Source organism: Anabrus simplex, chromosome 1 (assembly GCF_040414725.1).
Source record: "Anabrus simplex isolate iqAnaSimp1 chromosome 1, ASM4041472v1, whole genome shotgun sequence".
NCBI classification, from domain to species: Eukaryota; Metazoa; Arthropoda; class Insecta; order Orthoptera; family Tettigoniidae; genus Anabrus; species Anabrus simplex.
Genome location: NC_090265.1, coordinates 555433335 through 555449625, shown reverse-complemented (window position 1 = coordinate 555449625; position 16291 = coordinate 555433335). Strand labels below are relative to the sequence as shown.

Here is a 16291-nt window from a genome sequence, read left to right as displayed (position 1 = left end):
AACCTTCATGACCGACCATGGAACCCCGGACATCCAGCATAATGCAGGTATAGCACAGGGAATCGACGATCATCAGAGCAAATTAAGTACCAATTCATGTAATCAATCTTTCATATCTATAGATTAGAATATGACTTTCTCTTTGAAGTAGATATTTCTAGCCAATTTTACGTAGAATTGGCATCTTTTCTTCAATCTTTATCAGGTGTTGGTTGATTAGTTGCAAGTGTGCTTCAGTCTATTTTAGCAAAATAATGCAAGTACAATCTTCAAATTTCACTCATTTTTCATATTCTGGCACATAATAATCATTATAGTAATAATTACAACGACAATTAATTATTCATTTAAATCATTTTTGAATTAACTGCATCTAACCACGCGTTGAGATGAATCTGATGGTAGAACTATTTTTTCACAAACTAATTCCAAGTGATAGGACATGTTATTCTGATAACAATCTATTAGTTGAGAATAATAATCACTGAAGTATTATTATTATTATTATTATTATTATTATGAGATAAGTGAAAATGAGGATCGGAAATAGCTTGAAGTAAACATTCTTGCTGAGCAATTAAATTAGTGAAGTGTTTGAGACTTGCTAATTAATCGAAAGGAGTTCGATTCAAACTGTTGGAATATACGGTATATCAGTTAACCATGTTATTGAATCTAGAGCAGATTGTTCCTGTGAAAGATATTTATTCGAGCACGTGTTGCGGATGAGAGAAACCGCTGGCTTATTTGACGTTTAATGATCATTCAGATAACTATTAATCCTAATTATGTGGAGGTAAATTTCAGTGTAGATTTGTAGTAATATTTCTTCAGATCAAGTTTCTAAGGTGACAATATTCTGATAGATATATGATAGTCCATGGAAGTGATTTTCTAACCATTCAATCACCAAACCATAAAATTGAGATTATTAATTTATGTTTAATGTTATTTAAGGTCATCTATGATGCTGGCTACGTGTAAAATACGACAAAAACACTGCCATTAACTAATACCGTGTAGCACATCCTAAGGTGAACTTGTACTTGAGTGTGTGTGTCGTAGATTGATGTATTACTGTTAGAGTACATTTTTAGCCATATGTTATCCATAAAGGTATTTCTGGACTTCTCACGTTCTGAACGTAGTGGAAGGTCAGGTCCTGTTGAAATTATAGCATTTACTGAAAGCAATTAGGGCAGTACAGGTACTCTATTCGACAACATAATTTAAATACTTTCTAATAGGAATTTTTATGAAGTGATAATTTCTTAAACAAAGATAGATTATATTTTAATAGATAAAAGTTAACCATTGCAAAATAAATTTTCGAATATTGTCAGAATCCAATGGAAGATAATTTTCTAAATGTCAGAATCCAATGGTAGTATCACATTGGAAAAGTCGAAGTGCAAATGAATAATGAGTAATAGAAAATGCTGGAAATGACTTCTATAAATCATATTAGGGTTAAATAACGCCTAATAATCATTGAGCGCTATAAATCAATTTCTCAATCTAGCAACCTAAAAATCAGAGATATATTTATTAAGTCTAAGCGATGATAATTAATCCATGATTGATTAATTTATGAATTTTTTCCTATTAATTCAAGGATTAAAATTAAAAGGAATCCTAAGTCATTTTTTGTGAATAATTAAGCACTGATGATCAATTAATTAATTAATCAATTAAAATTAAAATATAAGTAATTGAAAGCTTCACTTCTTTTAGAAAATGAGAATGTTGATTGTAAATAATGTTGAATAGGTTAAAAAATTTGTAAACGGGAAGGAGTGATTAAATTTATGTAAATTTTGTATAGAAAATGATTGGTGATAGAATTTGAAGCACATGATTATATTAGATTCATTCCTAAGAAAGAATTGGAAAGTATTATTATTCTCAGATGAATGTGAATAAGATTTAAACGCAGTTAGGAATATTTTAATTTTTATTTATCTCCAGGAAGAGAATAATTCAGATACTACAACTTTGTAAGCTGAAATTTTAGTCCATGAGGACAGTTTAAACCACATTTTGTCGAAATATTGTCCCAACTTCAATTAATTGAGATTATTTTGATCCTATTTCAGTTAATTTGCACGTCAATGAGTCGTGAAACCTGTACAATACGAGCTATTTGGGAAATCTGTGGAGAAGGAACCATGCCCATCTCGATAAATTAATGAACATTGTAAAATTCAACAAAGTGAGACTTTCGGAAATGTTTGTAAATTCAAGCCACTATCAATCAAGAAGAATGTTATTTTATTGATTTGTTAAATAAAATTCCACAAGTTGTTTGTAATTCTTCTCTTATTTAGCCACAAGTAATAGCCATAAAGCCACCCTGCCACATTCCCCCGTGATAAAATTTTTAGTTAAACGCCTCAATACAGCAAAGTCAGCCACACGAAGATTCTACAATTGGATACCTCCTGTTTTCTGACTGAGAGACCCAAGAACTCGACAGAACAGGTATACCAAACACACGTCAAATATAATCCATCTGGTCACTGACGAGTACGTATCCATGTCACTGCTCTACCTCCAGCTGACTGACTGACAAACTATGGCCTCACTCTCCAACGACAAAGACTCCTTCCAACTGACTACAACACTTCATCGTTCGAGACTGTCTATCCAACTGACTACCTCACTGACTAACCGCGAAAGGATACTGCTCTTTATATAGACACTAGTTGTCACATTGTATAACACGCACGTCACAGCTAAAATAATCCATGGCATCACTCCAACCCAGCTCCAAAGTATTACAGATTGTGTTTAAATAGCCTGAGGCAAACTAGAAACTCCCTAAATTATCTCATACTTCTGAATGCATACAATTACAGAGTGATGACCCGGCAGTTACTGTAACAGTATTGCAGCATATGTTGCAATGTCTTGAAAGTAGTTTCACAAATAAATGCATATTTTATATAAAGCAGCAAATTTGTGTATAAATAATCTTAACGCTAACACTCACATATATTACATAATAAATGCAATAAAATTAAACAAGCGATATTTAACCAATAAATATCGAAATAAGATTATATAATTGACTAAAACAATAAGAATAGTTACAATAATAGTAATAATAATACAGATAAATTATAACACTAATAATAATAATAATAATAATAATAATAATAATACAGAGGAATGCTTGTAACATGATTTGAACCGTTACAATTCGCCTCCCTCATAAATAAATCGATATACAACAATGAGTCGATTCATTTATAAACAACTTAGTATAACACTGACATTGACACCTACAAACACTTTTAAATGAGTATACAACAATTTTTAACATATCAAAACATTTTATTAAATATCACTTATATGAGAACTTTTCTCGCACACTGTCATAATAAATGACCGCTAGTGTCCCGTTCTGTCCTTATCACACAATTCATAACAATATAGCACTGAAATTAACGCACACAAATAATTTTAAATTAATATACAACATTCTTTTTGTTCAACATATCAATACATTTTATTAAATATCACTTATATGAGAACTTTTCTCGCACATTGCCCGTTCTCTCTGTCTCATTCAATTCACAACAATATACCACTTATTTTTCCATGTACTGGAGTTCAGTGCATCAATACGACACTTGATTCATTCGCAAACTGACAGAAGCTACATTTATTTTGCCAGCTTATTACAAAAATCAATCATCTTGCTAATATTTCAACAAATCTCACGTAACGTACTTCTTTAAATTTCTGATGTTATAAGTACCGACAATTATCCCTTCCAGATCTTGTAAGGAATATGCACACTTCCTGTTACGGTTCACAATCGTGAAATACCCCTGATACATAAGAAATAATTTATACATATTTTCTGTCTCGGCTGATGATAGAAATGGAACTCTTAGTAGCACCTTGTCACCCGAACTGAATTCGTCCAATTTTGCCCTTCTTGACGTAGATATCTTAATAGATCATTTCTTACTTCTAACCTATTACTACCATTAATTATTTTATTAACTATGACTTCGTCATTACTTAAAATACCTCACTTAACATTACTTAGGCCACAATCACATTGTCTTCATATCTATTGGTACTACACAATTATTCATACTACTTACCTGTTCAACTTCTACCTTCGGCCTGTCCACGTGACATACTTTATCCGATCCCAAAAGAAGATGATATTATCCCCACTGTTATCGAAATAATACATGTTTGTGTAATATTAATTAGGGTTATAGCAAGAGAGTGACTAGCTTGGACCAAGATTAAACTATTAAAACCATTCATATGCTGCCTATCATTATATCGCTGATAACTCAAATTCTCACGCTTCCCATCTTCGGATTGTCTCTGATAACTCTGCTGACCCCTATCACCATTGAAATTTCTATTAGTCCTCTGCTGATCATAATAACTATCTCTCCTCTGATAATTATCTAACAGGTTTCCCCCTCCCTATACTCTTCTATTTTTACCAAGCATAATGCCTCTCTCGCGACCTTGTACCTTTTCATCCCAAAACTTGTCAATGAACTTCCCTTTAAATTCTCCTAAATTAGACATCTTATTCTGATACACTTCCAGAGGAGTGCGACAGGCTTCGGCAGCCGGCACAATTCCCATCCTCGCCGCTAGATGGGGCTTCATTCATTCCATTCCTGACCCAGTCGAATGACTGGAAACAGGCTGTAGATTTTCATTCTGGTAACTTGAAACCATGTTTTACCTTCATCGATAACAATATTTGACGAGATCTCCAACACGTATTCCCATTAGATAATATTATCCCTCAACTTACTTGCAAATCTTTTCTCAATTAGTTTTACAAATTCCATAGGATTAAACTCTTTTCCAGAAAACCTAGGCAAATCTTGGTCCCTGCTGAACAAAGCACTCGTTACTACCACTTCTCTTGCCGTCTGACCTCTAAATTCTTGCCGTAGTACTCTCTGGTAATTCAAAACTTTTCTTCCACTACTCTCTCAACATTCGCTTTTATTATTCTCAATTCTTCCGGTAATTTTTCTTCTTTCTTTGTCACCTTCTGTGCCAAAGTTTCCTCTCTGTTCTGTAGCTTACTGACCCGACCAAGCTTCATTTCCACCCGTTCAACTATACTGACACATTTCCCCGTATCTTGCACAACTGCATTATGGATCTTGTCGAATCTTTTCTCTACGATCTCGTGAATTTCTTCCCGATTACTAGAAATCTTATTACTTAACTTTACGATATTGTTACTATTCTCTGTACATGTTCCCTTGAATGCTGGATCTGAGTATGAAGATAGCTCCGACTCAACTTCATTTCACTTCTAATTTCAACATTCCTTTATCTAACTTATTTTCTAACTTAGATATTTGATCATTTACTTCTAATATCTTAGTACCTATTCTGGAATTTAGTGATTCACATAACCTATCTATTTTATTATTGGTCGTACTGTTACTACTACCAATCAGTTCTTTCATTTTGCTACAGCTACCAATCACTTCTATTTTGCTGTTAACCTGTTTACTTATAGAGTTAATTTGTTTATTACTATTTTCGCTGAGCTCGGTCATTCTGGATATGAGCAAATTAAAAAGATCTTGGTTCATCCCCCTGGGACTTCCTTTTGAGTTTCAGTGTGCTTCTCAACATCTGCACTTTCCTGAATTACCTCAGAACCTTCCAACGTGTTCACCAGCTCCCTATTCTCAACCTCACCTTGCATCTTCGCAGAAACAATAGCCTCATCGGTAGGTGACTTGCTATTGTCTTCCTTGTCCATCTTTGGTTCGGTAATAATAGTACGCGATCTCAAATTGATTTCCCTTTTAAAATCCCTTGACATGCCCCCAAAATACAAATATGTAACAAAAAATTATACTCCTCACATTTGCCGGCTAAAATTCCCTTGGCTTAGATGTGCATAATCTTCCCAAAATTAACCTGTGGTATTTTGTCATTAAGAATAAGTTCTGAATTTTTCGTGCTCCACGTTGTGGGTGACACTTTGTGCTTGCTCACTAATTTAAAATGTAACCGAATTAAAATATTCATGAAATAAAATACTCAATCGTCGCACTATGTAGTCTCAGTACTTCCCTGATTACTTACACATACAATTGTTGATGAGCACCGGCTACAAATAAAAGTAACAGTAATAGAATGAGAATCCTGAACATCTCTAGGTGTAGGGTAATACGCTTACTTTGACAGTATAACATATAGGTTCTGGGAAAAGGACATTGTCGTTTGGTTTCCCAACTAAAATTTGAGGTTATCTGATCTACCAGTGAAATAAAACAATTCATTGCATTTGATACTAAACAAAATGTATATTTATAATTTAAATGGCAAGATTTGCTGCGGTAATTCAGATGATAATATAAAACTCTGAAATTACAATTGAAAGAAACGCTAGGCATTAAATTTGAAATCCTCTTGACCGGATATTTAAAAGTTGTGCAAGAAATTTATCCCTCACTGTTTCACTTAACAGTGCCTTGAACACTTTGAGTGTTATTATGAGTTATTCCTTTCAGTTGGTATCAGATGTAGGAATCTCAGACTTACTTTGGTGAAGTATCCTTTTAGTTTCACAAACGAGATATAGAATGGCTTGAAAATATAATCACACTTTACAATTAATTCACTGATAACTGTTAGTCTGCATTACGACGACTTAATATTCGGCTGTCACCGAACTGACACAAGAACTCGAACGAACAGATACACGAAACACACTCCAAACATGTCCGGCTAAATGGTTAGCGTGCTGACCTTTGGTCACAGGGGTCCCGGGTTCGATTACCGGTAGGGTCGGGAATTTTAACCTTAATTGGTTAATTTCGCTGGCACGGAGGCTGGGTGTATGTGTCGTCTCCATCATCATTTCACCTTCATCACGACGCGCAGGTTGCCTACGGGAGTCAAATCAAAAGACCTGCACCTGGCGAGCCGAACATGTCCTCGGACACTCCCGGCACTAAAAGCCATACGCCATTTCATTAATTTCACTCCAAGCATAATCCATCTGGTCACTGGCGACTACGTATCCATGTCACTGCTCTACCTCCAGCTGACTGACTGACTAACTGTAGCCTCATTCTCCACTGACCAAGACTCCTTCCAACTGACTACAACACTTCATCGTTCGAGGCTGTCCATCCAACTGACTACCTCACTATTCACCATCCGTCTGACAAACCGCTGTAGGATACTGCTCTTTATATAGATACTAGTTGTCACATGATATAACACGCACGTCACAGCTAAAATAGTCCATGCCATTACTCCAACCCAGATCCAAAGTATTACAGATTGTGTTTAAATAGCCTGAGGCAAACTAGAAACTCCCTAAATTATCTCATATTTTAAATGCATACAATGACAGAGCGATGACTCAACAGTTACTGTAACAGTATTGCAATGTCTTAACAGTAGTTTCACAAGTAAATACATATACTATATAAAGCAGCAAACCTGTGTATAAATAATCTTAATGCTAACACACACATGCATTACATAATAAATGCAATTAAATTAAACAAGCGATATTTAATTAAGAAATATAGAAATAAGATGATATAATTGACTGAAAAATAATAATAATAGCTACAATAATAGTAATAATAACAGTACAGATAAATAATAATACAAATAATAATAATAGTAATAATAATAATAATAATAATGATACAGAGGAATGTTTCTAACGGTATTTGAACCGTTGCACCGTATCTAAGGATACGCTTATGTTATAAATTTCAGATCTTTGCGTGCCGTAGATTTCGCTGGGCATCGCAACATGCACACGGACGAACATTTCCTGATATTACGGACTGAACATGGCTCCCTGTGCCAGATACAGAAAATGGCTTCCTACGTCATGGAGTTAAAATGGCTTCTTGACTTGTATTACCTGTCTTATGTACATTGCCTTGTGACAGTGAATCTAGGCATTTCATCCTTGTGACATCACGATGGATCGTCATATCCTAACAAACTTTTTCTGCCGGTTTTTGTTCATAACTCACCAACAAACGCGAGAATTGAAAATCCGACTTTGAGGTTCATTTGGATCCCCTTCCATCTGCCTATGTTCAAAATTCAAGCTCTCTTCATGCCGTAGATATGGTTGGGCATCACACACACACACACACACACACACACACACACACACACACACACACACACACACACACACACACACATACATACATACATACATACACACACACACACACATACACACACACACACCTTGTTTATTAATGATCACTGCTATGTCCTTCTTCGGGTCTTTTTCTACCTTGAAGTAGGGCTACCTATAAATATCCTTCCGTTTGTTTTCTAAATTTCACATGAATGCTAATTATGTTTGCCATCATGTTATCCTTAACTGATTTTTTGTTGCTATATTCAATTTCCTGGTATGTTCCTTCAGGCTCTCCTTACTTCCGTAACAATTCCTAACTCTGTTTTTTCTAACGTACACCTCCTTCACTCTTTATTTCTCTGTTATGACATAGTGGGTCTTTACAATTCCTTACGACGTTTAAATGCACATAACTGTTTTCACTCTCCTCAACAATTACTTTAAACCCATCCCAAAGGTCGTTTACAGTTTAATTTACCATTTTCCACCTATCATATTTACTTTTCCTAAAATTCCCATGCCTCTTTTATCAACGACTTTATATTGCCTAATCGTCCTACTTTTTAAATCTTCTTTCCAATCGCATTTATTTTTAACTTCGACAGACACAGCTTCACCATCACTTAGACCATCTATCACTTCAGTGTCTATATAGAGCTCACCTGTTTTTATCACCACTACGTCTAGACACGTTCCATCTAGTTGGTTCTATCACTTTCTGATTCAGTCGTCCTTCCTAGATTAACTTACCATTTTTTCCCAGTCAATATATATTGGTAAAGGGAGATCACACGCTACAATCACGTTCCTTTCTGTGTCATTCCCCGCCAATATCTTTTCCAATAATTCCGCATCTGCTTCACCTCTTCCAGGTCTGAACACCCCAAAGTTGCCCATTATCTTTAGATATGAGCCTTACACATAGAATTTCGTGTTTCTGATCCAAAGCTTTTTCGTATCTTACAAATTCTTCTTACAGCAGTGTGAACACTACCCCTTCTGTCGTTCGTAGCCTGTTTCTACGATAAACACTCCAGTTCCATGAGAAAATTTCCGCATCCACGATATAATTTCTCAGCCATGATTTAACTCCTCTTAGAAAATGAAATGAAATGTCGAATGGCTTTTAGTGCCGGGAGTGTTCAAGGATAAGTTCGGCTCGCCAGATGCAGGTCTTTTGATTTGACGTCCGCAGGCGACCTGCGCGTCGTTATGAGGACGAAATAATGATGAAGAAGACACATACACCCAGCCTCCGTGCCAGCGAAATTAACCAATTATGGTTAAAATTCCCGACTATGCCGGAAATCGAACCCGAGACCCCTGTGACCAAAGCCCAGCACGCTAACCATTTAGCCATGGTGCCGGACTCCTGTTACAATATCTGGTAAATACATATCAGTTAAATTAATTATATTCCTTCGTTTACAATACTACAGTTTAACCCTAACAACTTTATATGATCCCTACTTGGCTTCCGGCTTCCTATATTCTCATCACCGCTCCCTAGTGCACAATATTCCCTAAATGTACCACTCTATAACCTTTCTAAAACAATCCCTCCCACTAACTAATACGTAACAGTACGGTTCAAGTGAAGGCCATCTGAGGGGAGACAGTATCTCCTGTCCAACCGTTAGAATCTATAAATCTCACTCCCAGTTTCCCTCATACCCACTCCATAGTTAAATCCCCAATCACCCCACAGTCAGTATTCCTTCTACACAATATCGGTATCGGTACGTCAGGACCTTCTATTATATAGTAAGCCTAGACTGTTGAATTTATCAGTAGCCAGAGCCTCCCTTTCTTCATCGGTGGGCAGAGCTGTATATCGATAGAAAACATCCGAAAAACAGAAGTAGTTCACTTATTATTCAGGAGATGGTGGTGACATACTGGTGCGCATAATGTCGGAATCTAAAAACTCACTGATGGAATGGCAAGATTAAAAGAAAAGAAAGCATATACTACAGAATAATTGTCAGTCGAAAAAAAAGGAATGAAATGGAAATTAGCAGTGACTCAGAATAAAAAATGTAGCATATATTATGGCAATTTTTAAAGGTGGGTTGTTCTCTTCCCCACCCCCACCCACACCAGCACACCAACTGCTTTATGAATAAAATGACACGTTCTATTTGTTGCCTTTCAATTAACTGAAACGTTTGTAGAACTTCATGAAGAAGGTTTTTAGCACATGATCGAAGCTATTAAACTTGTATTGTATACCAGCATGCACATCAACATACGTTTAAGGTTGTATTCTAGAGACGGTGGGTTCGAACCCCAACATAAGCCACTATGAGGATTTCTTAATTAGGGCTACGGTAGCTACCTTTCCAGTCTTGATCCTATCCCTTTTCATTGTTGCCGGAAACCTTTACATATTAATGCGATATTAAGGAGAGATGCACGCAATAATAGAGTAGTTTAAAAGATCTACGGTCAAACTTGGCCCTTTTCATAGATAACTTCACCAAACTTTGCTTGCACATGAACATTTATTAGAAAAATATGTCCTACTGCTACGAAAGTAAAGTATGCATATTTTTTAATTTATGCAAATTTATGTTATGTTTATGTTAAAATTCTGCAATGACATAAGTAATATTTTCTCAAAAACCTGTGAGCATGACTCTTTTACAATGACTATGAAGGCAAATGAAGAACTCTGTAAAACAATATACGTATTTTTAATTTTGATAGTAATTAAAAATGATCATGGTTTTTACATACTGTATATACGTGAATCCATATCTCCTTTCAAAACATATCTGGAAAAAGCTGTTTATAGAATTATAAAATGAAGCTTAAATTAACTGTAATAAATTTCAGAACAATAGCTCTAAAATTAAGTGAAAATGTTCCTTATTTATAAAAGAATGTAATTTACGGGAAATAAGATAATTTGACATGTGGTTTACCTAAACAAAATAACTAATATAGGTCATACCTGTATTTCTGGTATTACTTTTGCCATAAGTTAGTTAGCACATGTACTAGAAGGACATTTCACATTACACAATATTTCTAAATCTGTATACACCCACTATTTGTCGGTGGAAACAGAATGGGTCTCGGCCCACAAGTGGCCACGGCTGGTCCTTGGTCCAACAGCTCTGCCCTCCGACCGGCCAACCGAGCAGAGGAGGGGTGGCCACGGCTCTCCCGTGACTCTACGCCTCTGTATTCGGGAGACCTCACGGCTGGCTCCAATCGTCGGCTCTCTTGAGAATGGTTTTCGGTGGTTTACCATTCTCTTGCACTAAGGCGAATGCCGGGACAGTTGCTAGTATAGGCCACGGCCGCCAACACCCCTCACCTTCTCCGAGCATATCATTCACCGTAACAAAAGAGAACATTTTAGTAGTAGTAGTATCCACTATTTACCTTACATTTAGTGGTGTCAGAGGATGTAAAATATCCAAGTTTCTTCTTTGATGCTCTACCACAATGTTCGGATGAATTACCTTATTGGTAGATTCCTTACACACGATATTTGTGTTTTTCTTCTGAATTCGCAAATAGCGACATTTCTTTATAAAATCTTGAGGATTAAACTTGTGCATTTTAACATCAGCTAAACGTATATTATGTTGAAAATTAATTCACTCACTTACTAAGCTCACTTCAAAAACTTGTTCATAACAACACATTTAGCACTTTGTTTACTGCTGAAGTACGATTTGTCCAAACAGCAATGTTGTCACAGCCTTCTTGGATCTATCAACAAAACCTTTTTGAATTTGCCCTGTTCAAATGAAAAATATATTTACATTCCTGTCGTGATGAAGCCATGAAGGGGGGCGTGACCTTGTTCATGTCAAAACAAAATATAATTATTGACGTTTTTAGACTGAATCCGACCGTTAAATTTGGGGAATATGTTCAAAGTAACAAATTAAATTATGAGACTGCTTTTCAAACTATGTTTTCCCGATATTTCTTACGATCCCCCAGGTAAGAGAAGAGAAAAATTTGTGGAAATATAATACTACTATGAGATGCGCAGTAAATGCAAAAGGAGTCGGTGGCTCCATATCTCACGCCCAGACATAGTGATCAATCAAACGTGCACACAGTTTGTTAGAAAACTCAAGGATCACGGATTCTGAATTGTAGGGAACGATGAGACACGCAAAGTAGCGCATGTTTATTTGTAAATGATGAACAATTCCATCTTCTTTAAACTGGTAAGCTTTTTCTCTTATTTTTGTGCCTACAAATGATTCCGAGCTACTATGCTTGACACAAAACGAAGAGTTGTGTTCGGCTACAGATGGAAATATAGACATAGGAGAAAAATATGTTGTATTTATCATCATCATCATCTAACATCCATATCGCCATTGCGCCTGCGAAAACCGCTCTGTGAAATATTTTAGCTTAGAACTTTGGCAGGTAACGTTCTGTCGTCTAAGGTGTCTTCAAAGCATTTTCGCTCTTAATGATATGTGTTGCGGGTCAGTATTTCTCTCAAAACATTATCACATAGCGGTTTTCGCAGGCGGAACGAAGATATGCAATATATTATGTTATATAAATAAATGTATACTTCACTTACCAAAGATCACTAAATCTGAGGCAATGGGCACTTTCATGGTACGTCCTGGGATCAGCGTTTGGAGGAGTACTTCTGTCTGCACAGTCTTGGCCCCCTCGAACTTGCAATCCATTGGATAAAACCTGCCTCTTCAACCTGCACGTATTCATCCACGAGTTGATATCCTTGGTGTTAAATGTCTCTCTCTTGACATCGACACCTGTTCTTGTGTTAAATTTGAAATTATTGTCAATGTTGGGTACAGTTCGTCCAATTCGCGGCTCATTACTTATGTCACCGATTTTAATTTTTTCTCTCGCCACTGTTCCATAATTAACAGTGACTTCTGATTCGGCACTGTCCTTAACTTCTGAAATAACCTCTCTCTTCGTGCGTTTTTTATTACGTTCGCTTCGCTCTTTCCTTTTAACATATTTTAGATAGTCGTCCGTCCCATAATACGAAGAAATATCACCCAATTCTACATACTGATAATCATTCCTATTTGGAATTCCATGAAGTGGATATATATTGTAGACTTCTTTATTACGATTCCGTAAGGAATTCAAATCAACAATATCCAGCGGTCTCTCGGATTTTGAGGACCGTATTGTTTTGGGGGATTTCTTTTTCCTCAAATTATAGAAAGCCTGTTCGCCTTCACTGAGTCCAGTTTGACTGATATTAGATAAACCTGGATGAAATGTTATTGGATCAATAGGATATGCAAGCAATTGTGGTTTCATTATAACTGGAAAACCGTTCACGAAGTTATTCATGGCAGATGACTGTTTTATGGGAAATACAATTTGAGGCATTGCAGCTCCACGAGACAGTAATTTGAGGAATTTATTTTCTGAACTATAAGCTGGATCACGACTTATCGACGACGAGCATATAGCTCCTTCATAAGAAGATAGGGGAGGGTCATGAAGATTAGGAATAAAATTAGCTTTGTCTTTCTCAAAGTATTCTCCCTCAGATAGAGACGATTGATGATTGCCTCCTTTCGGTCTTCCTTTCCTCATATTTGTAGGCTGAGAGGGAATTTTGTTTGTATTAGTTCCAGAACTGTCTTGCTCCGGCAAAGGAGTCTGAGAATCTGCCACGTCTGCAGACTGAACTTTAGTTTTATTAGAATTGCTTCCGCTGTTTACCTTTTGAGAAACAGTCTTAACGTTAATATTCTCTTGTTGATTTATCTTCTTCTGAGAAGACATTGGGGAAGAATTTCTATTCTTGTTATTTTGGTTGTAAGTTGTGTTTCCACTAGGGTTATTAAAGTCATTAACATTATTATCATTATCATTATTATTTTGTTGATTTGTTGGAATTATGTTAGTGGCTACTTGTATATTCGCATTAGTAGTAGGAGGAAGATTGTTTCCACTATTTTGATTCTCAACTGCTTGATTACTTTTCTCCTTAGTTTTTCCGATGCTACTGTTATAAGGGCCGTATTTTACTTTCGACTGGTATGTATTTCCATTATCGGGTGGCCCAACTTGCGCTCTATTGCTTTCCTGCAACATAGTCAAAAGTTTATTGGCATGTTCTTTAACCTCACTTTCAGTGTCAGAACTTGATTTCTCTAGTGATTGAGAGGATTTCAGTTTAGTGACTCGTAACGTTGCCGAACCTGGGCAAGAACAGGCACATTTACAAGGACAAGTGCAGATTGGTTTCTTTTTCTTCTTAGCTAGTGTATTCCGCCTAAGTTTCTTCTTGCAGTGGCAAATAAAATTTGTGGGTGGTTTGTAACAGCAATCCGCATGTCTACACCTACTTAATTCATTTCCGTAGGTATTTGCAGAGTTTACACTACAGCTATTATGAAGACGATTTGCAGTATTATTTTTGAAATGATATTTCGTCTTTAAAACGCAATGAGGAAAGAGGTTTTTCCCAACCAATGCTCCATCGCTACGCTCGCACGTGTATTTCCTTTCTTCCAGGACTGGAGGTAGTTCGTGCTCAATGACTGTGTTATTCATATTGTCTATGATATCATCCTTGCAATAACTCTTAAGGGGGTCCCATTTATACATGAATCCTCTTGCAGGTTCTAGCGGAACATTTGCAAGGTAATTAAAAGGAAGTGGAGGAGTGTAGTCATGATAAGCCTTAAAATGTGCAAAATTTACCTGAGTTTTTTTATACGGCTCAAATCTTTCGTGGCGATTTAACAAACTACTTCCATCATTATTTTCATATTTACCATAGAAGAACTGGTGATGATTCTTGTCGTTTAAAATAGATTTATTGGAAATGATTAAACCTGAGTGTAAATATCGTGGCATTAGAGATGCAAAATCATTAATTTCTTTATCTTCAGGGGAGTTTATCCAATATCCTTTCATGCGGTCACCATAATATTCCCTATCACCTTCATGTGCTCGATATCTTCTGGGAATGTTTGTGATTCTAATTCTTCGTTTCTTATTTGGAAAATAATTATAATTTCGTCTTCGTTTTTTCCTTACTACTGTGCGATGAGTGATAACATTTCCTACAGATGGTATTCCACTTTCTGCATATGCATCATTCAGATTATATAGATCCAGTTCTTTCGAAAAGTCTCTGAAATTATCAGCACTTCTTTTCGACCTTTTTGAGGGCTTATTTTCTTTAGGTGTTGGTCGCATTTTAGCAGAATAACGTGATCGATGTCTGTCATCATCTGGAGGTTCACGGTTACTGTTTTTGTACTCGCTTTCGGGTCCTTGACCTTTTAAATTATGTGCAAGGTAGCTATTATTCCGATTATTTTCAGCATCACCTTTTGGAAATAAGATGGGATGAAGTACGTTTGAAGGAGGTTGCCTCTGTGCGTTAACCATAGCATCGCAAGAGCAACAGAAACCCTGAAACAGAAAACGAACAATTAAGAGAGTTACAACACGAGAGGTAATATTAATAAAAGTAATAATTAGTCTGAAACTTCACGCCTTATACTGTGTACTTTGCTCACGAATTTGAGAAAAGCAGACAGAATTAGGTGTGTTTATGATTAATGGGAATTCGGCTGAGCCTTGAGCAGCGTACTTCCAAGTTGTTCGCAAAGAAAGTTTTCGGTGGCATATGTAGGCCCACCTCCGACTATGGCGTCAAGTTTTGGAACTGTGCGCTGTCAACTACTGGTTCAAATACGGCCCCGGATGTAGGTGTTTGTATGTTTTTATCCATCGTTTTCTGTATTACTATTGTTACGAGCCAGCCCTGCCGTAGACACCTTCGGTATTTTCTGGAAGGAAGGACAAAGCCAGACAAGAGTTAAAACTAATTTCAAAACTTTAATATAATTGAGTTAAATACCATAATTAAAACGTGTAACGCCACACAATATTCCATGCGTTCGAAAATAGACAGTAGCTCTGCTGTTATGAATCAAATAATCGGACAAATAATCGGAAACGATCGCTGACTGTTGTTAAATGTCGTATGGCTTTTAGTGCCGGGATATCCCAGATATCCCGGTCACTCTAAGTAAGATTTGTGCTGAAGAAAGCGGAGGCGGGACAGGTTTTTCTCCGGATACTCCGGTTTTCCCTGTCATATTTAATTCCATTAACACTCTCCAGTATCATTTCATTTCA

The 16291-nt window shown here is 36.4% G+C and overlaps 1 protein-coding gene across 1 annotated transcript in view; it reads right to left on the bottom strand.

Annotated features, from left to right (window-relative positions):
* Positions 1-13575, bottom strand: part of LOC136869374 (hapless 2) — a 216952-nt gene extending 203377 nt beyond the window's left edge. The window contains exon 1 of the mRNA XM_067144842.2: positions 12717-13575. Coding sequence (XP_067000943.2) covers positions 12717-13513 — 797 coding nt within the window. The 5' untranslated portion in view covers positions 13514-13575. The remainder of the gene's footprint in view (positions 1-12716) is intronic.
* Between the last annotated feature and the right edge of the window lie 2716 nt (positions 13576-16291).